Source organism: Pagrus major, chromosome 16 (assembly GCF_040436345.1).
Source record: "Pagrus major chromosome 16, Pma_NU_1.0".
Lineage (NCBI taxonomy): Eukaryota > Metazoa > Chordata > Actinopteri > Spariformes > Sparidae > Pagrus > Pagrus major.
Window position 1 is genome coordinate 3,285,139 of NC_133230.1, and position 21,539 is coordinate 3,306,677.

At 41.1% G+C, this 21,539-nt stretch overlaps 1 protein-coding gene across 3 annotated transcripts in view; it reads left to right on the forward strand.

Moving 5' to 3' along the window:
* Nucleotides 1-21,539, forward strand: part of klc1a (kinesin light chain 1a) — a 43,870-nt gene that overhangs the window by 12,861 nt on the left and 9,470 nt on the right. For all 3 annotated transcript variants that reach the window (XM_073484256.1, XM_073484257.1, XM_073484258.1), the window contains exons 5-13: nt 4,040-4,268; nt 5,208-5,295; nt 8,295-8,396; nt 11,920-12,093; nt 12,269-12,368; nt 12,670-12,722; nt 13,286-13,353; nt 13,651-13,759; nt 15,316-15,477. In XM_073484256.1, the coding sequence (XP_073340357.1) occupies nt 4,040-4,268; nt 5,208-5,295; nt 8,295-8,396; nt 11,920-12,093; nt 12,269-12,368; nt 12,670-12,722; nt 13,286-13,353; nt 13,651-13,759; nt 15,316-15,477 (1,085 nt within the window). The remainder of the gene's footprint in view (nt 1-4,039; nt 4,269-5,207; nt 5,296-8,294; nt 8,397-11,919; nt 12,094-12,268; nt 12,369-12,669; nt 12,723-13,285; nt 13,354-13,650; nt 13,760-15,315; nt 15,478-21,539) is intronic.

Below are 21,539 nucleotides of genomic sequence, written 5' to 3' on the forward strand. Positions count from 1 at the left end.
ACTTTGCTGTGTTCAGCACCATGGCTGGATATGAATTATGGCTCGACAGCAGACTTTAATAGAATATAGCTGTGAGGGAGGGATTGGGTTGGGGGGAGCGTAAGATTGACTTTCTACAGCATAAATCTCTATAAAAGAGGTGTCACTTTAGAGGTCAGTACTGCATAATGATTAAAAACAATAAAATTATGTGACATTTCTTCCCTGAGTTATTAAGATAATCACGTCAGTGTGATAGATATCAAATTAGACCTGGAAAACAGAGAAAATAGAAAGATTTTTTCATCTTTATTGTATTTATTTTGTTGAGGTTTGAGGCATAAACTTGAGTTTGTCTATACCAAAGAGTAGGGCAGTTATTTGGGGAAAAATGGGCATCAGTTAACACGTTATTGATATCCGTATGAAGAAGTGATTATAGATCACTGGCCTCACAATCGGATTACGATTCACCTGTCAAAGATTCAACAATTCATATTATAAGTATGACAGATTTTTTTTACACAAATATCTGATAGGATAAAATGACAAAGTGATGACGTTTTATATCCAAAAGATCGAAGTTCAATTTCACTGTGACATCATAATATTCTGCTCCCGAACAGCAACATGAGTTCATCATTTCATACAAGCAGTCACATAAATCTAACGTCCTTTTTATTAAAAAAAAAGTCTTCAATATAAAAAAAGTGCATCTTTTCAATGCCAGTATCTGTGTGACCCATCTCGACACATAACTCTGCCTCATGTCCCCACATATACGATTAAGATTAGCCAAATATTTCCAAGTCCATGCAAGAGGGCAATCTTGCAACATAACGCTGTAACTCTCTCAGTCGAGGCAGGAAAGTCAACAAGGTTGTAATCTCCAAATTATGCTCTGTCACTGCATCAACACCTCTGGTTTAATTTGTCTTTCGTTGCCTAAATTTGTCAGATTTTCAGTGTTTCCAGGATTAAAAGATTAATGTGGAATCGGTTGGTGGTTTACGGCACTTGAACATGAACTCGTTGTAATTGTAAGTGAGGTTTGAGATAAACACTGTTTAAATATTCATGTTGCGATGCAGTAATTATGAACCCACACCCATTTACATACAGACATGTCCCAGACACTTATTGTTACTCTCTGCACACACCCACATATCCCTGCTCACATCTACATCAGTGCTTACAGTCAATACAGTCAAGTAGCTACGTTAGATGATGGTATATACAAACCCTGAAGGATTCATTAGCCTGGAGGTTCGTAGTAGTTTATTTGTTTCATGTTTCCAAAGTACTGCGGAAGAAAGATTAAATCTCTCCCCTCCCTCATGTAAATACACCAAATTACTCAAAATCACGGCTGTGGTAAAAGTCACGTGTGCCCTGAATGAATGAGGAGGTTGGATTTAAAGAACTGAATGCAGAAATGGGATGTGTTTAGGATCTGCCGGTGCACGGAGAAGGAACACATCATCGAATGCAGCTTCCAGTGGCATTAATCCTCCCTCAGTGTAAAACAGAGCTGCCTGTGACTCTGTGTGTGTGTTTGTTTGTAACGCTGGAGTAGATTAGATGTCTTTTTCCTCTTCAACCTTATTTAGACTGCTCGAAAAGCTTTTGGGGTTTTGGTAAATTGCTGTCAGCAGGAAGGAGATAATAGTGGTCGGTGATGACAGCTCTGCCTTTATTTAAATTAGCCTCAGGCTCATATACGCTGATTCTTATGTACAAATATTTACATTTCAGTCATTTAGCTTACTCTGTTAGCCACAGTGAGTCTTAAAGATTTAGTGTCCTGTTAATGAATTGGACAAATTGGATGCAGTTTCAGTTGAACCTGCAGAATTCATTAAAGGGATTTTCCAGGGATTTAATGTAGGACCTCCACAAAGATTTTTGATGCGTCCTACATTTCCATTATGCAACTTGATGGCTTGTTGGCCTCACAAGTATCCCCCGAGGCTGTTGAACTGACCTTGTGGTCGACCGTGAAGCGCAATGTGCCTGGTTCGAATTCAGCTGGGGACTTCTGTTGCATCTTTCTCTCCCCCTTGTTTCTTGTCATCTCTTCACTATCGGTATCTGGTGAAACTTACACATTCACACCTGCGTTTTGTCAATTAAACCCACATTTATTATATGCCTTTATTATTGATTATGCTTCATTAATATTATTCGAATCAGGAACCAATAGACAGATTAATCAATACAAAACCGCAAGAACATCCTCTGTATGTCCGGATAAAGAAGAATTGACTTGCTGTTTCGCAGATGGTGAAGGGTGGACAGTTGTACAGAAGATGCCACGTGTATGTTTGTTTTAATACTAATAATAGAAATAAACTTCTATTTGTATAGCACATACATAAAAATAGATACAAGCTCAGAGTGCTTTACAATTATGAAATTACACAACTGAGTGCTTCACATAAAAATAAATAAAACCCTCTTGGTATTAAAGTTACAATACTTCCTCTGCCATGAGCGAGCATCGGTAGAGACGGGCTGCTGTGGTGCGAGTGGTTCTGAACACCTGGTACCACTTGGACTCTTCACTTTGGTCGATGTTATGACTGCAGTAGGCGGTTCCTCCTCCAGACCCCAGCGACTCTCCTTCAGAGTAAATATAGAGCTGCTGCCTCTTAATGAGAAACCCAATCAGGTGGTTTCCTGACCTCTCACTCAGACACACATTCATACATTCTTACACACATACATAGAGACAGGCTGAAAGACAGACAGTCAGGCTGCATGTCATGAGAGACATTCCCGTCACGTCCTCCTGACCCCGTTACACGTATCACACAGAAGGCAGCGCGTTTGCTGTGCATCGTAGCAGAATGAGGACATTGTTTATGTGTGAATAATCTTGTTTTTAGGCCATATGTTAACAGCCTGCCAGTGTTTGATCGTTTGTGGTTTCAGCTTTGAGCCAAATAATTAACAGCTTCAGAGTATTGTTAAAACGAAGCAGGAGACAGTCTGTGATAGTCTGAAGATATCTGAGTCGACTCATCTTAAAATATATAAAACAATAAGTCAGTTTGTAACATGCATATTTTTAGACACTAAGGACACGTGTTTAACGTTGTCGGATTGCTGAAGTATTTTAGGTGCAGATAACTAAAGTAACCTTAGAAAGTATTACCAACTATTTTTAAAACATCTTATTTCCAACCTCTCAGTATTTTTTTAGTTTTGGGCTGCTGCTCAGACAAAATGAGCATATTAAAGTCAACATCTCGGCCATTTTTCACATTTAGTTTTTACATTTCACAGAACCAACAATTGGTTGTTTGAGAAATTAATCAGCAGTAACAGACACGATCATATATCAAGACTATTGGCTGCATTTCCACTGCTAGAGCTTTTACCAAGAACAAGGAACCTTTAGAGGAACTCAGTGCATTTTCACCGCAGGGAGCAGGGTCTAAATTAAGTTTCAAGGAAATATTTTTACATGACAAAAGTCCCTGCTCGGGGGCAGAAGGGTGATAGTACTTTTAAAAGAACAGGAGCTCTGGTAGTAGCATTTTACTTCAGACACTACTTTTTTTAATAACTGCAGATGCAGACCGCAGCCAGCAAACCACACCAGTTTGTTTTATGTTTAGTGTGCTTAGACACATTAAAATAGAGTTACAGAGAAAGTTTACGACTGATGGACTGACGATGAAGTTCAGGCCTGCTTATTGTTTAGTTGTGCACATAAATTGATGTGTAAAAAAGAGCTGTAAATTTTTCAGATTTCAGCATTTTCTTTGTGGGTCTCTAGACTACAGTAGAAACACAGACGGCACGCTGAAGGAACCTTTTTAGTTCTTTGAAAAGTGATTTATGAGACTAAAGTTGTGGGTACTTTGGGTTCACACAGGACTCATAATACTGACTCTAACTTTTTATTCTTTAAAGGAACATCTCACTGTTTCTTATAATGATAGTACTACTACTACTACTAATAATACTAATAAATAAAACATTCTCAATGAGTCAAATATAAACTTCTTTTCGGACCTGTTTCTGATCTTTTCTCTGCTTCTTGTGTCTCCAGTCCAGCCGAGCCACGGCAGTGCTGCAGCAGCTGCTGCTCAGCAGGGAGGCTACGAGATCCCGGCCCGTCTGAGGACCCTCCACAACCTGGTGATCCAGTACGCCTCCCAGGGCAGATACGAGGTGGCTGTGCCCCTCTGCAAACAGGCCCTGGAAGACCTGGAGAAGACCTCCGGACATGATCACCCAGATGTGGCCACCATGCTCAATATCCTCGCCCTCGTTTACAGGTTGGTATATCAAATCTTTTATCTTGGGGTCCAAAATAGGGAGAGTATAATAATGTAATTTGAAATGGATGTTTGATATGTAGTATGGTATAGATTTGCTAATTTTCCTATGACGCAAAATATTAAACGCCTAAAACAGCAGTCAGTGTTCGGTCTAATGTTTCTTACATCACACTGGCAGCACCGTGAAAACAAAAACCTTCACTAGCTTGTAAATCCTTGAAGTCACAGCCACTCTGACTGTTTTACAAGCCCTCCCAGTATTTCAAAATGAAGTCTTTAAAGTGAACGCTGGGTTAGTGTTTGGTAGTTATCGGTGAAAGGAATGTTTTTAACCTTGTTGGTGTCCTGTCAGGATCCTGCAAAAAGATGTGGTAACAGCTATGGCATGTTGTCTTTCTGTCAGCCTCACAGCAAAGAGGCATGTCCCCTTGAAATCTTTGGTAGCAACCCTCAAAGCATTGTGCGACAGGCCTCTATGAGACCTCCAAAAGATAGCTTGGATGCCTTTCCACGTCAGAAGTGCAGCATAGCAAACATGGCGGACACAACCGAAGATTTACAGTACAGTAACAGAAGTGGGGAAGCGTTAATTTCCCAGCTCGAGAGAAAAGAACAAAAGAAGGGCACACAAGAGCTGGACGAGTACTTTACAGGGGTTGATCGTCCACAAATCTTCTCCATTGAAAAGTCAGTGCTGTTTTTTGGTTTGGCTCCTCTGAAGGAATGAGAGACCGGGTCGACTTGTTGTCAGCAGACTGTTGCATCGACTGTGGGAACTGCCGCAAAGCTATTCGGACCGTGTCACCTGAAAATAATGAGCCGTTAGTGGAAATTGTTGGCATGCTTTATGTTTCTTTTCTTTGTGTGCTTGTCTGTTATTCTGCCCATCTGTGTTTGTGTTTTTCTGTCTGACTCTGTTTGCTTCTGTCTTGTCAGGGATCAGAACAAATACAAGGAGGCAGCCAACCTGCTGAATGATGCTCTGGCCATCAGGGAGAAGACTCTGGGCAGGGACCATCCAGCTGTGAGTACATCTTTGTCTGAGTTTTCAAAGTTATTCAGTTGTGCTCTGTTTTTATGGCACTGCACTGTTGGACAATATTCTTTTGGTGACGCTGCTATAATTAATCTTATCTATATCAGAGAGATGTGTTCTCCTGTATCCCAACAAAATCTAACGTAACATAGATGTTGTGTATCCATTATATGCTATTTTATACTTCTACTCTACCACATTTCTTGTTACTTTGCGGTTGAATTATTAGTACAAAGTATAAATCAACTCATAATATATATGATGTATTATTATAGATTCATCTACCCAGCAGTATATAAAGTAAATAAAAATGCCAGCTGCAATACAAAAGTGATGGACACATAAATGCGTCAATAATAATCCATTCATATGACATATATTAATAAGAAGGCCATTTTGTGCAATAAGTTCTTGTAACGCAGAACTTTTACTTGTATTTACACATTGTGGTATTAATACTTTGATTTAAAAATGTTAAAGTGCAGTACTTCTGCTTCATAGCTTCATATTTACCATACAGATATCAGAGTGGTATTGATTTTTTTGTTTCATTCTCGGCAAGAAAACCAATGAATGTATTTCCTAAAATGGAGAGCCGCTCCTTTTTATAGAACAATAAAGATGGATGACTGGATGTGGTTTAATAAACACTTTGACCTGAGTTAGTGCTTTTATTGCTGTAAATAAGAGTCAAATCTACCATAATTTTGTTTTTCTATGTTCTCACACTGTTGTTACCCTTTGCTCTTTGCTCTACACCTATGTTTGGCTGCTGCAGTGTCCTGGTTCACCCTCAGGGATCAATAAAATTATTTTAAAACCATTTTACCCTTTCTCCTTCGGGTAATACAAATAATAACACAGACAGCCGTAATAACAGTGCAGCTAAAGTAGTGTTTGAATTACACCTTCGAGGCATTTATCATCATTAAAACGCCAATGAAGCGACCGGTGAGTTAAAGAGTTGTCAAGTAGAGTTCCGAGATCTAATTTACTCCTTGTAAAATGGTGTTTTGTCTTTTAATAATTGAGTTTGAAAGAATAAATAACAGGAGCTTTTACTGGTTTATACTCAGGAGATAAGGTTGGGTGAGGTATTTATCTACAAGAAAACAAAAACTTATGAACTGCTGATACAAAGTTTTGATGCTTTTCCACTGGAGGACAATAATGCATCAAACCCTAAAGCCTCCTGGGAAATGTTGGCTGTTCTTATACATTTACCTAAACACATTTCTCCTAAACAGCCGTAATGTATTTATCAAAGACTGTGACCATCGATCGCAGTAGATTTCATAAATAATTGACTCAGTCTGTTTGTCAGTGTGACTGTAAACATACAGCAGGTCGACTAACTGTGTTAACCTCAGCAGGCCTGCGTCTCCACTCTCTGGACCTCCGTCACCCTCCACTTTGTGAAACTGAGGTTAGCCCTGCCCACTCCTCCCCTCCCACCTGATCCTTCTTTTCCACAAGGAAGTGATTTATTTTTCCAGTGATTTGTCCTCAGAAAATCATAGTTTTGGCAAGATTATAGCAAGTTACCTGACACTGATTCACTGATTACCTTTCACCGAATTTGTCATTTTAAATCCAGGTCTCTGCCTCTTGGTTTTTTCCTCCTATTTTCATAATCTCTCCATCTCCTCTCCTGTCTTTTTGGCGTTCGCCTTGTTTTGGTACGTTCGGTATTCAAAATTTGAGCCGTTTCCAAATCTATGAGAGAAGGTATTCATAGAGAAATATTATCTTGAATTCTTGAATTCAGGTTTAGACTTGCTGGACTTCGGTCTACACCCACGGTCATGCATGGCATGTACCAACACATATCATCTTCGCATAATGGCTGATCGGTTGGTCTGGAACTTGGCCAGCTGGGTGGCAGGTGAAGGTTGGGCCTCGGCATGGTGACTCTTGGCCATGAAAACTGGCTTTTGGGAATGTGCATTGTTACCTCTCTGGTCGGGAACGGGCAGAAGTTAGTTAAACTCATCTTATTGAACCGAAATCCTGAAGGATGTAGTCTTTCCACTGTGACAGGCAACAGGCACGCATGGAAACACTTAGCTGATTGTTGCCGTGTTGGAGCTCTCCCCAGAGAAGACGAGGGTCAGAGACGAGGAGCTTCTGATTGTGGTCTCCGCCTACGCATCGCAGAGCACTTTGAAGTACCTGCCTCTCGAGTCTAGAAGCGGGGTCCTCCTGGGGAATCCACTCGGAGTTGACAGACAAAACCGGGAGGAGGGTGACGGCCTGTGTGATCTGGACCAGAGCTGTTCTGTTTATAGACTTGTAAACTAGTTTTGGACTTAACAAACAACTTTACAGCATTGAGTACGAGTGCGAGTTCATTTTTGTGTAAAAGTGGTAGGTCCACAGACGCCTGGTTAAGAAGCTGTGAGGTGTTTCTGCTACCAGAAGATTTTAAGCTGTAATCGATTATATACTTTGTAGCCACACATCTGTAGCTGTATGGTCTGTAGCCATATGTCTTGGAAACATGAAAGAGAAGACTTTTTTATAATATTCTTGATATTTGAGTCTGTGAAGAATAGTCGTCATCTTTCAGAATTTGCCCAGTTTTATTCTCCTTCCACTCCCTTCCTTCTGTCACTGCTCCACTCTGCCTTTCTGAATGAGCTCCCCCTCCACCAGTCACCTCACCCCTCTGCCCTCCCTCCTTTCCTCCCACTCTATCCACATGGTCACCAGAGCCTGTCTGAATCAGAGATCAGAGGTGACCTCCAGGCACCTCCCTCTTCCTGACTGCACGTGTTGCTGGAGATTCATCATTCATGATTGGGATCAAATTACAGCCCACTATAATCACTTCCTGTTTCCACACATCGTCTTCCTCCTCATGAATCACTCTCTCACCAGATCAAGGCACTGAGTCGCTGTGGTGGAGTCTTGCGGTTGCACACACGTGTAAAGATGCCAGGTTTGACATATGTGATGTATGATGAATGTGTTTGTGTTCCCGTCAGGTCGCTGCCACCCTCAATAACCTGGCTGTCCTGTATGGGAAGAGAGGGAAGTACAAGGAAGCAGAGCCTCTGTGCAAGAGAGCGCTGGAGATCAGAGAAAAGGTAGGTCAAAGGTCATCAATCACCGTGACAAAACAGATTCAGTAATAATTAAACAAATGTGTTTCTTCATTAAAAAGCTGATTCTACTTGTGCTCCAACAGATGGCCATTTTTTTTTCTTCTTCTTCACGATACTTTGCAGATTTTCCACCTAATTTGTATTATTACCACGTGGGTAGTATTGCAAATGATGAATGCCCTCGGGTTGTTGTTTGAATTACCGAACGTACTTCTACACTTTTGCACGCCTGCCTCCACGTACACAAAGAGTATAGAAGTCAGATGGTGAGAGGGACAGCCCAGTTTTATTAAAAGACCATCTTCCCTGCAGTGAAATACTTCATTGAAATTTTTACTTTCAAAATAAAAGTGTATGATATCTGTGTCCTACTCAGTTACAGAGCAGTCAAACACTAAACTGAGGTTTTTACTCAAGGTCGTTCCCATGAGTCACTGGTTTTAAAGGCAGCAGAATAAAGGACAAACACTTAAAGTTGCTACGCTCGGTAAAGCTTTTCATTTTCGCTCAGCTTACAACATTAATAGTGACAGATTTAGCACTTGAAACAGATGATGGCTGCTAATTTTTATCATCTAAAATGATGACAGTTGTTACCAGGTTTTATTAGCTTTAGTTAGCTAGCGTAGGCTAATGCTGAAACTTCATGAGCTGGTCTCCAGCTAACGATTGCAGCTCGTCTTTAGTCAACATGTATCAGTTCCTACAGCTGCATGCACACCTCTTTATTTAAGTGTTGCTTAAAATCATTCTGCTTCTCTAATTTAGGCCATTAAGTTAAATTTTAAATAATTCAATAGGAATAATCAAGAAATTACAGTTTGCACAAACATAAGACTATTTTTTAACCTGTTCTTCGTATTGAAATGTCAGTTCTGACTTATTCGGCGTACGTTGCTCTCCTTTGTCTCATTCCTGCTCATTCTCGCCTTGCTTTGTTTTGTTGAAAGACGTATATCACAAGACAGCATCTGTATCCAGGGAGAACATCATTCTTTTGCCTGACCTCTAGTTCGGTGCTTACAAAGATCTGCTCAGCAATCCTGAAAGTAAAGGAGACACTTTTAATTCTGCATCTGTCCTCTCGCTTTGAACAAACTGTCCTTCGTTCTCCTTCTCACTGCTCTGAGAATGAGACGCCAGCTTCGGTTAAGCTGAGCGATTTCCCTTTTGGTGCTACTTAAACTCGGATGATAATGCTCTCGCTTAAGCTGCAAGATTTTTCCGCACAGGCACGGTGGTGCAAGGTGGCTGCTGCAGAGCTGTTTTTCATGGCGTTATTATTTATAGAACAGCTGAAGAGTGACAGGAAAGAGGGTGAGAGAGATGATAGGCAGAGAAGGGCCACAGGTAGGAGTCGAACCCTGGGATACTGCGGTGAGGACTCAGCCTGTGAGCAAGGGGTACACACTTGATATATATTACGGAGCTATTTGGGAAATGAAATTATTGACCTGTTTTTTACGACGTACGTAGGAACCAATTGTTTGGCTTGAAGCTGAGGAAGTAGGAAAGCATTGAGAGCTGGACAGATGCTTGTTGGTTTTGGTCTTTTCATTAGATTAGTTGACATTTGCAGAAGTATATGATATTTCTGGCATTTTACTCATGATGAAACCAAAAATGAAAACCCAAACTTCCACTGGGATGTCTCAGAGTCTAGACACAGATTTCTGTTGTTGTCTTTCTGAACAGTGCATCAAAGCGTCCCTCAACCTTAAAGCACTAAAAAAGGCGAAGTCTGATTCATTACACTGATGTCTTTGTTGTTGAAATATGCACGGCTGTCTACAAGGGATAGAAACAAACTCTCAAATTTCTCAAAAATTCCCATAGTCAGTAAATATTTGGGTAAACATCGATGCAGTCGATGCCCTGTAAGTAGAGGCTTTCCTGCTTTAATCTTAGATGAAGGTGGTGCTTCTGAGAGCTCCACAGAAACCACCACAGACTGCAGCACTTTTGGTATTTGGAAGCACGACATCCGTCAATAAACAGGATCAATTCCTCAGCGACCCAGAGTTTGCCGGTGTGTGTGTGGCTTATAGCAATTCCTTTTTCAGCTAACGATGTTTACAGGAAAGCTGTCAGATGTGTTGTGCGGAGGAGTAGGTGTGGGAGGCCAGGACTGAGTGAATACTGTATGTGGCACCGCTCAGATTGCTCTGCAGCATCCTGTGGATCAGAGACACCGAGAGGCTGTCAGACTCCAGCAGGGCGGGAGAGGATCTTGTGGTGCTCAGGAGGGGTTTGATCTCAGACCTCAAACAGATTTATACCACAATAATATGAAGCCGAAATCCCTCAAAGGACAAAAAGCAAGCTACCTTGTTTACCTTTTCCCTCTGATACTACTTTTCACCTCATGCTTTTCTGTGTGTTCACATCCCTCTTCCCCCGGGGGTTGTCTCAATGAGCTAGCAGTCGGCAGAGAGAGGACTTGCCTTGTCTGGCTTCATATCCTTTTCTCTTTTAAACTCCCTCCGACTTCATCCTCTTCGAGTCTCATTTTTCTTCCTGGCTCTCCAAAGTCTGAGCCCATCTCCTTTTCTTTCCCCCTCGATTCTGTATTTTTCATTCTCTCTGATCTCCCTCTCCTGGCTGGTCATTCAGACTCAGATAAAACCCTCGCTGCAGTTTTCTAGGTATAGCTACCTAGTCTCTAATGATCCACTGCATCTCTTTCATGCTCGCTACATTCAACTGTAATGGATTTAAGCCTCATCAGCATGCGGGAAACGCACTGCTCTCATGTCCACATTAATGCGAACACATTCCACGTTTAAAGATTTATTTTGATGTTTCTGCCTCTTTTTGCTGTGTGCAGACAGGAGAGGCGGATACAGTTTGTGATGAATGCAGTTTGTTGCTGCACTGCTGTGTTTGTCCACTGTATCTAGGTTTTATTTGATCAAGCAAGCCAATAGTCCACCGGTCTGGCAAGGGGTTAGAACAACAGTTACAGATTTAAATCCCAAGATGTGGGCTAGAATTCATGCTTCTTACATAGGAAATATTTTTTTTGCGTATAATGTTGAGAAGCAGCATTACAAAGACAAACTGTAGCACGCATTACAAAGGTCAACACAACACAAATATTCTTTGATTGTTCTTAGAGCAAGACATTTGAGGACGTCATGGTGACTTTGAGAAACACCGATCGCCATTTTTCACCGTTTTCTGACCTTTTCTAGACAAACAATTAATCAATTAATTGAGAAAATAATCAACAGATTAATCAACAATGAAAATAATTATTAGTTAGTCTGAAAGCGAATTTTAAAGAATCGCTTGAAGAGTAAAGAACTGCAAAATGACCAGGGAACCAGCTACAACAAGAGATCCCCCAGCAGCTGTTTAGAGGATGGTGGTATTTTCTCACCCTGGATAAGAGCTGTTGACCAAATGGCAGTTTGGACACACAGGTTGTTGTCTAAAACTCATTTAGTTTGACGTATTGACTGTCGTATTAACCCCCCCCTCTCTCCACTTGCTTCCGTCCCAGGTGCTGGGGAAGGACCACCCAGATGTGGCCAAGCAGCTGAACAACCTGGCCCTGCTGTGTCAGAACCAGGGCAAGTATGAAGAGGTGGAGTACTACTACATGAGGGCGCTGGAGATCTACCAGACCAAACTGGGCCCCGACGACCCCAACGTGGCCAAGACCAAGAACAACCTGGTGAGAGGGGTGGAGGCGGGCTGGGATGGGAGCAGTTTTTTATAGATTCTTGAGTACATGAATTTGAACTGTTGTAAAGCGCCTAGAGTGGCTGTGTTAGACTATAAAGGCAAGTCCATTTACCGTCCATTTACCGTTCATTCAACTTAGTTTTGTTTTGTTCTGTGTTCTTCAGGCGTCCTGTTACCTGAAACAGGGCAAGTTCAAGCAGGCTGAAACTCTGTATAAAGAAATCCTCACCCGCGCTCACGAGAGGGAGTTCGGCTCTGTTGATGGTACGACATGTGACTGCACGACAAACACACACAAACACGTTTACTTTTTGGACATTTTATCTAACATCCTCCCAATCCAGAGTGACTTAATATCACAAACAAACAGATGTGTACCCCTCTGACATTCCTCTAAAGTAAAGGTTAATATTATCATTTTGGTGGCTGTAAACAAAAATGACCTTTTCAGCTGAGAAATAAAAAACATACTTCTTTAGAAAGCGGAGTGACTTCTTAAAACTTCTCTCCTGGTGGTTATCTGAGTGAATGTTTGTATTACTGACTTTCATGTGTTTCTCTGTAGATGAGAACAAACCAATATGGATGCATGCTGAGGAGAGAGAGGAACAAAGCAAGGTGAGCGAAACCTGTTGATATGTATTTGTTGATTCACTATTTTAATGTTTGTCCCCAAAATCTGACACACCACATTTAAATTTTAAGTCACACATGTGCAGATATCAGTAAGTTACACTGATGGCAGCATTCAGCTCAAAGACAGTTTTTTGATGTATTTTCAGATGGAATAGGAAAGATTGACTGCACAAAGAGTTGGATTAGCAGATTAAGTCTCAGTAATAACCATCAAATGCTGATGGTGCGAGTACTCGTCTTTCCCAACAAGGAGTTTATTTTCGTCACGGTTTAAAAGGTTTATTTCTGGAAGGAATCCCGACGCAGCAATAATCCCACAACTTAATAACCCTTCATGTTATCTTTGATGGTATTAAAAGGCCACTAGTTATGAAAAGGGTTAATGTTAATCTGTTAACGCATGAATCACTTCATATTATATATTCACGGGTCCGTGCTTCTTGTCCAGGCTTGCAACATGTAAGCTCATGTTGATTCCCTGGAGCATTTTTGTTAGAAACTAATGAAAGTAACGGTCTTGTTATTAACTTTCTTTCGTCTTGTAGGGGAAGCAGAAGGATGGCTCACCATTCGGAGAATATGGAGGCTGGTACAAAGCCTGTAAAGTCGACAGGTCAGTGGGTTTTTTGAAATTGGTCCTTTAAACCAGTGTTTTCCAGACCTTTTGGAGATTTCCATGTTTTTATGTCTCTGCACCGGTGATGGCTGCGGCCAGAAGCAATAGTTTTGTCCATCGATCCACCATTTTACACTTCTTCCACGATGTAAGCTTATGAAAAAAGTTGCAACTTACTCTTTTGTTTTGATTGAGAGACCCCTAGTGGTAGAAATTACACACCGTGTGTTTAATCAGTTGTTTAGTAAATGTGAAATATTGTTCTTTTTAAAGTCCTCCTCCTCGTTCTTGCAGCCCCACAGTGACCACCACCCTGAAGAATCTGGGCGCCCTCTACAGGCGGCAGGGCAAGTTCGAGGCGGCCGAGACTCTGGAGGAAGCCGCCATGCGTTCCAGAAAGCAGGTGATTCGGGATTCCTAGCCTGTCGTTAAGACGTTACTGTCGCTGGTTACAAGTACTCAGATGAAAGGGGGTCAACTCAGCATTTACTGCAGATTAAAAGGCAGAAAATGTTCAGTGTAAAATTAGGGATGAGATGATACACTCAGGATGCTGAGGAGCTTTTAAAGCTCGTCTGATAGTTTGTTACATCTGAGAATTAATGTGGCCCCCTGTGGAGGCAGTGGTGAAGCCCTGCAGCTTTCATCCTGAATTAGCATTTCCTGCTTTAATGTCAAGTATCTCTCAGCTGGGAAGTAACACATGAGACTATTTAAACTGGATTCACAGCTGTGGAGAGTTTTGGTAATTAATCATATTATAAATACATGTCTAGATACCTCTTATTAAATCAAGTCATTAGTTTGGGCTGTGTTATACTGCTGAGAATGTGAAACTGGAGAGTATTTTATCTGAAATGTTCTGGGGTGTTTTTTGTAACTGTTGTGCACATATTTAATTGAAGTAGCTGGGAAATACAGATATTTTTGCACTAAGATGAATTAGATTTTGACATTTAAAACAATCCCTGCCCCAAATACCTTTTTAAAGATTCAGTAAATGTTCAATATCCATATAATTTAAGAGGTAGAACGTGTTAATGAATACAAAACAAGCAAGACTTTGACAACATGTCCGTTGTCTGTGTTTTTCCCCTCTTGAATAATTCATTCTTCAGACGGGGTCACAGGAAACAGTCTTTGCATCGGTCTGCATTGTCGTGTAACGTTATCGTCTGTGCAGCTTTAATTATGCCGGAGGCTGCTTCATTTTGCAGCTCGTTCTTAAGAGAAATCCTGCTGAATTCACCTTTTAAATAGAGAGAGAACTTGTGTTTCCATGTGCAGCTTTTACATCCATCTGGTGAAGGAGGAGGAAGCACAAATGTCAAACATTTGCTGCTTTTCTTGTGTTGTGGACTGTTGTTTGGACATCAGAAGCATTTTTGAAGGTGTCACTTTGGACTCTGGGAAATTGTGATGAGCATTTTTCACAATTGTTGACACATTTTAGACGAAATGATTAATCTATTAATTGTGAAAAGAACCTACTATCACAGGTTTTGAGTGTTGTAGTTTTACTTCTAGCTGCATACTTAAGCCAGATGTAAGCTCAGCAGGTCAGAAAGCGTTTACACTTGTAACTATGTTGATGGTACCGAGGATTCAACATCATCTGCAGCAGGAAACAACAAGTTCCTGTTTACTGAAACCACTGAGTTTAGCTCCATTTTGCTTTTGTGACTCGCTTTGCTGAATTAGTCCTGATGTAAGTGAGTGTGTGTGCGCCACAGCCTGGGTTCAGTGCAGCAGGTGGTAGAAGTCTATAGCTTTAATATTAATTGGATTGGATGAATTGGTGCTTGTTCCTGTCAGCTGTACAGAGTCCATGTGTGTGACAGGCTGCTGGTGGCAGAGGTGCTCAGCTTTGCTTTAATTGGATTAGTTGAATTGGCATTTATTGCTGCCTTGTGTGTGTGTTTGTGTGTGTGTGTGTGTGTGTGTGTGTGTGTGTGTCAGGGTCTGGACACTGTTCATAAGCAGCGCGTGGCGGAGGTCCTGAGCGAGCCCGAGGCCCGTGAGAAGCAGCGGAGCCGCGAGAGCTTGACCTCTGACACGGTGAAATACGAGAGCGGGCCTGACGGTGGCGAGGAAGTGAGTATGAGCGTGGAGTGGAACGGGGTAAGTACAGTACACAGCCCTCGACACGTCACTGAGAGTCCTCAGACCAGGAACACAGACAGGGTTATGTGACGAAACGGCCTGTATGTTTCTCGACAGAAGCCACATTTACAAAGTGATCTGGTGCTGTTGAATCAAGGAACCCTGTAGAGCGATTCATCTTAAAGCCGAAGTCATATAAGATGGTTTGGAGCAGAGTATTTTAACTCTGGAGCTCTCAGGTTATTTCTGAGTCTTTATGACATTTGTTTACAATTTTTGGTTCAGTTTTGTGTAGTTTGCACTTTTAGGAAAACTAAAAAGTGTGATTTCACCTTTAATGCACCTGAAGTCAAAGTTAAGTTATGTGATTTTAAAAAATAAGGAATATTCTACCTTTTAATAACGGTTCTCTCCGAATTTACTAATAAAAACTAAACAACATTAAGATGAAATCCTCCTTTATATCATGATATGATTAAAAATGTAAATTTGGCTTCTGTCAAGAAAGATACTTTAAGGTTGTTACAGTACTCAGTGATTCACTGTATATTGCCAGACCTGCTAAAATCATAGTAAAAAGGTCATTTGTACTGTGCTACACTGTTAATGCTGATTGACTGTCAGAATTACTAGAATAGCTACTGCTTGTATTTCGCCGTTAGACTGACTTTTATTAATAAAACCAAGTGAGAGCTGCTCTGCTGAGACGCTTAAGTCTCTCACAGTCGGTGCCTGAGCTTCAGTCGTAGTGGTTTACATTTACATAGCGCTTTGCTCATATTAAACACTCCTTTCCACTAAACTTTCCTCCTGTAGAGCTTTCCCAACTAACTCTGAGTCTTAAAACTGCTTTCACAGCAGCAGCAGTAAAGCCCCCTCTGGTTGCTCACGTCGACAACACCCACCTAACATCCTCTGCCGCAGAGAGCTTCACAGTATCTGCAGTATTTTCTCAGTCTCTGGTGACTGCAGTGGCAGAACATGTAGATGTAGAGTCTCTGTAGGCTGCTCATCGTCTCATTTCTTAAAGGCTGCTGCTGCTGCTGCCGCTGTTCTGAGCTGGCCTGCTCACATAGCAACAGTAGTCATAGTGCCCTGAACAACCAATCAGCATCTCTCTCCTGTACGTCTTGTTGTGGCTCTGGGAGGTTTGGTGTGAGACACATTAGTGCGTATACACACCGTGTCCTGCAGACAATCTCACATCACCAGCTGATCTCTGCATTTATTTATATCAGGGGAAGCAGCCTGTCGTGTCTGGAAAGAGCTTCAGCTGGAAGGAGATTTTATGTAAATTATACTGCGAGTCATCAAGGATACTACACGTAAAAGCGTGCCGGATTTTGATTTGATTCAAGATAAGATCGAACCTAACTGATCCCTGAAGGGTGATGTAGCATTACAGCAGCATCAGAGAAGTGGATACAAACGGTAAACTAGATAAGTGAATAAAAAGATATCTGATAAACACCGAAAATACACAGATAAGAGAAACACTGTGTACACAGTATGTGTACAAACCAAGTGTGCGTAAATGTACGTGCCAAATAGGGGTGTCACGATTTCAATTTTAAATCTAATGCAGGATCTTTGTGTCTATCCACCTCTGTCCACTTGTGCACGTCCAAAGACAAATAAACAATAAAGAGGACACAGCTAGCCTAGCGTTAGCCTGCAGCTGCACTTCTAGACACTTATCCTTTGTGTAAGGTGTGGTAGCATAGCCTTCAGTGCTGAAAACAACTAAATAACATCAAAAAAGTCAAATCTAATCGCGGATTTGGAAAATCACGACTCCCTTGGTGCTAAGCAGCAAAGTATTAAAGATATAAAGTGAACATTAGATGAATAAAAACATGGTTCTGGGTATTTTTACCCTCCGCTGCTTCCCTGCAGTTTATCAGACTGCATTTTTCTTTCCAAAATGTCAAAGAAATCATCACTTCCACTTCAGCTCTCTCCACAGGCAGGTGTGAAAACAGCTTCCTTGTTATTTTTATAATAAGTCCTCTTGAGAAGCAGCGTGACTCATCAGTCTGTTCGTCTGACTCAACACGGGCTCTGTACTGTACTCCTTCTGTGTCCTCTGGACACTGTTGATGTTTGTGATCTGTGTCCACTGTGCTTTATCTACCTGTGTTAATGTGTCTCCCCTTTGCATTTGTGTGATGAGCTGCTGCCTGAGAATGTAAAGTGTGAATTTTCTTTTTTCCTTTATTTCTGCTATTTGCTTCTTTTATTAGCATGTTAGCAGCCAGACAGGAAGGATAGATTGTTGACTGGATGTTTAGGAGACCTACAAGCTACAAGTTTACATATTAAACCCAGAAAACTGACATCTTTTGTCCAGAAAATTAATTGATAATGTAAACAATCATGAGTTGCAGCCCTGCTTTGTACCTACGAAGCCAAAAAGCCTGTATTATATCAGCAACAAATTACAAAGTTTGACACAAAACCTTCAGTATCTGTCTCGCTGCTCTCATGCGTCTCCCTCCTGCATCCCCTCTGTGTTTATTTTGTGTTCTAACAGTTTAATCTTGTTCTTCTTGACGTGCTAACAATGATCCAGATGCAGACACAGTTTCTCTCCACCATTTTACACAGTGCAAAGCCTCCACCTAGTGGTAAAGTCTGTGAATTACAACAGTCTCTCAAACGCATAGATCTTAAAATAAAATCAAAGAAAGGTAAAATCAGTGTGCTGCGGTTGGTCAGAGATATTGAGACGAACGCTGTTTTTTAGGCATATTTCTTGTTGATAAAAACTCCATCCTGCCTCCATTCGTCCTCCCTCTGTGAGATCAGTCGGTTCCTCTTCAGTTTGTTTTGGTTTTCTGGGTTTTGGAGCTCTTAACGAGTCAGTGGGCGAGACCTCAGGCCATTTGGACTGGACTGTGGAAAATGGCTGACGGGCTCAGTGAGGCTAAAGCCTGGGTGTTTTTGTTTTACCAGAAACTTAAGTAGGTTGGAGACAGAGAACAGACGTGTTTTTAAAGCTGTCTGGGCTGCTTTTAGGATATAAGTCATGTTTTACTCACTACTAACCATTCTTCTGTTTTAATCCACTAAAATAAAGAGTTGGAAGTTATATTTTAGCTCAACTTACATTTGTGTAAGTAATATGTAATATGTACATATTTCAAATGTGAATAATTTAATTAATAGTGAGACTTTAGCCATAAACTTTAAGTTATTTAATCTTTTTTTATTCCAGTTAGCTTCTAAATGGTGTTGCTAGTCTTCCTGGGAATCCTTATTCACATTTCAACCACCAAAAAGTACAAATTTCAATGGCGTAGTATCAACAAGACCAAAAAAAAATACAATACAAGCAAAGATTAACAAAGTTAAGTGATGCACAAGGTGGTGGAGATACTGCGTCTGATCTGGAAACCCACTCGATAACCTTGTCAGTCTCTTTAATTCACTGTTTCCCTTCATCTTCTCTTCCTCCATCTTAAATTTCTCCTCTCAAACGATCTGTCTGTCTTCTCACTGTCTCCCTCCTTCTTCTCTCTTCCTGCTCCGTCCGACCGGCGGCAGGCATAACTCCAGATGCCTTGTAATGGTTCTAAAAACTTGTCTTCTGCATGACGGACGCCTCGCCTCACCTCAGCCCCTTCAGCTTTGCAGTTTTCTTCAGCTCTGACTCCCCCTCTCTTTCTCCTCCACCACCACCACCACCACCACCACCACCACCTCTGGGTTCTGGTGGGATTCTTCACGGGCCGGGTCGAACCAGAGCCAGATTATTTTAACATGGAGTTGGGTTAGGGGGAAATGTGGAGACAGCCTGTGTGTCTAAATTCAAACTTCTGCTTCCTGCTTGTCTTGAAGCTCTGTACTCGACTGTGTGTATGTGCTGCGGGTGGGAAAGGAACCGGGGTGATGTTTCTTTATGGCCACGTTAAATTTGTGCTTCTTATCATGTTCTTTCTGCTGTCCTTTAACACTTTCCTCTGCTTCTCTCTCTTTAAACTGTACTTTCATACTGGCTGTAGACTCATTTAATAGGTTGTTTGAAGAGTAATGAGGACAGATTGACAGTGAATCTCTGTTTCCATCTTTTCCTCTGAAGCTTAACTCTGTCCATTTTGACCTCGACTCCACATCATCATAACAGTTATAACCAGAATAGAAACTGTTGCTTCGCTTTAAGGAAATTAAAGATTTCTGAATCAAAATGTCTAAATCGAGGTAGCGGTGCGTTTCATTCGATCGTCTTTTGCTTAAACTTCCAGGAGAGTGAGGAAGGAAGTCGGTGAACGAGACTAAACATCACCTGAATACATCGACCGATACGTACTCGTGCAAGAACAGCCAGATTACTCTACTGTACATTAGCCGTAAGCTAGCGGGCAGCATCACGTACCGAAGGGGTGTGTGTGTGTGTCTGAATTCAGGTCAACTCTGACTCAACTCAGTACTCACTAGAGACTCTGTGCAAAATAAAAGGTGATGTCAAGCATGTAGAAGTTCCAACAATTAGTCCATTAATCACCGATATCAGAACTATAAATCAACAACAATCCAACCTTTGACAGATCTGTTCCAGGTGTGAAATGTTCAGAGTTCAAGCTTTAAACTTAATCCTCTCCCTCTTCCCGTCCGCGGAGGTTAGAAGCTTCTCGTCTGTCCTCAGTCGTCCATTCAGTTCGATTCAACATTTACATCTGAACTCATTAGTGGTGACTCACAGCTCGTAGTGATCTAACATGCTGTAAATAACATCAGCGTAACTCGTCAGCATGATCGAGGGCACCGTTGATTGTGGCTCTGTGGGTTTCTGCTCCTGTTAGACTTTTAGTCGTTAGCTTGTCGCTCTGTGCTCTGTGTGATATCAGACTAAACTATGTTGTGATGTCAGCGAGAGGACACGTTAAAGGGAACAGGCTTCATGCACGATGGGTTTAAATTAGTCTGTAACAGAGTAGAGGTTAAAAGTCTGATTAACAGTTAAAGAAGAAGTCTAAACATCGTGCATCCAGCCTGTTCACCTTCTGTATATCTCTGTATATAGACGTCAGGATGGTGGGGGGGTGCAGAGGGTTTACTGTAAACTATCGATGAAGTGAACTAGTCTCCTCGTCTCTGTTCTCGGCTCCTGCTTAATAACTTTCTGCGTGTCCTGTCCTGTTTGTGCATCTTCCAGTTTGTCTTTCTTAACTTCTAATAAAACCTAAACTCTTTGCTCACCTGAACCTGTGCCTGTCGCCTCTTTGTGTGTCCCCTCTCTTTTTCTGTGTGCGCCTTCATAACCGAGTGAGCGCTAAACAATTAATACCTCTCAGCAGCAGTAGCACTCTCAGGACTGATTTAATGAGCCGGAGTCAGAAATCCATTAAACTAACGAGTTTTCATTGAAGTTGTGTGAAAAATAGTCAAACCACATGTTTGTCCTTGAAGGAGTGAAACTATCCATCAGTCTGACAGTAGAAATTATCCTCCAGGATAATTAATTCATTACTTCTAGATAATCTTAAGTGATTACAGTGGGGAAATTGGTTAATTAAATTAAACAATAAGGGATATAAAGAAGGTTTTAACTTTATTCTTGCCTTCGGAAACAGGTCACAACAAATGTTAGTGTTCGTTTACGTACTAGATATTTTTTAGAAGGTGAAGAAAGAGAATCGGCAGACTGAGTTTTCTCCCAGAAAGAAAAAACACAGATTTTAGCTTTTTTTTCAGGGTTTAATCACAGTTTTAGATTTAAAGTCAATTAATTGCCATCCTAGTATTGATATTTTCAGCCAATAGCAGCTTATCACAGATGTATCTGTACTCGTCAGTTTATAATCTGCTGGTAAGTTACAAGAATTTGCAGTAATAAATAATGCAATAAATGCCAAATACATATTTTTGTCACAGGGCTGTTATAAGCAAACTTACTGTAAACTGTTGCGTTGTTTTTCTTTTACATTAATATATTTTTTATCAAGTTTTAAAAGGTAACTAAGTAAAAGTAGAATTTAAACTCTAGTCTAAACATATAAAAAATATAAAAGCCTTGTTGTGTATTTCTGTTCTGGGTTGTAGCTAGCTGACATATGAACATCAGTTTTTTAAGAAAATGC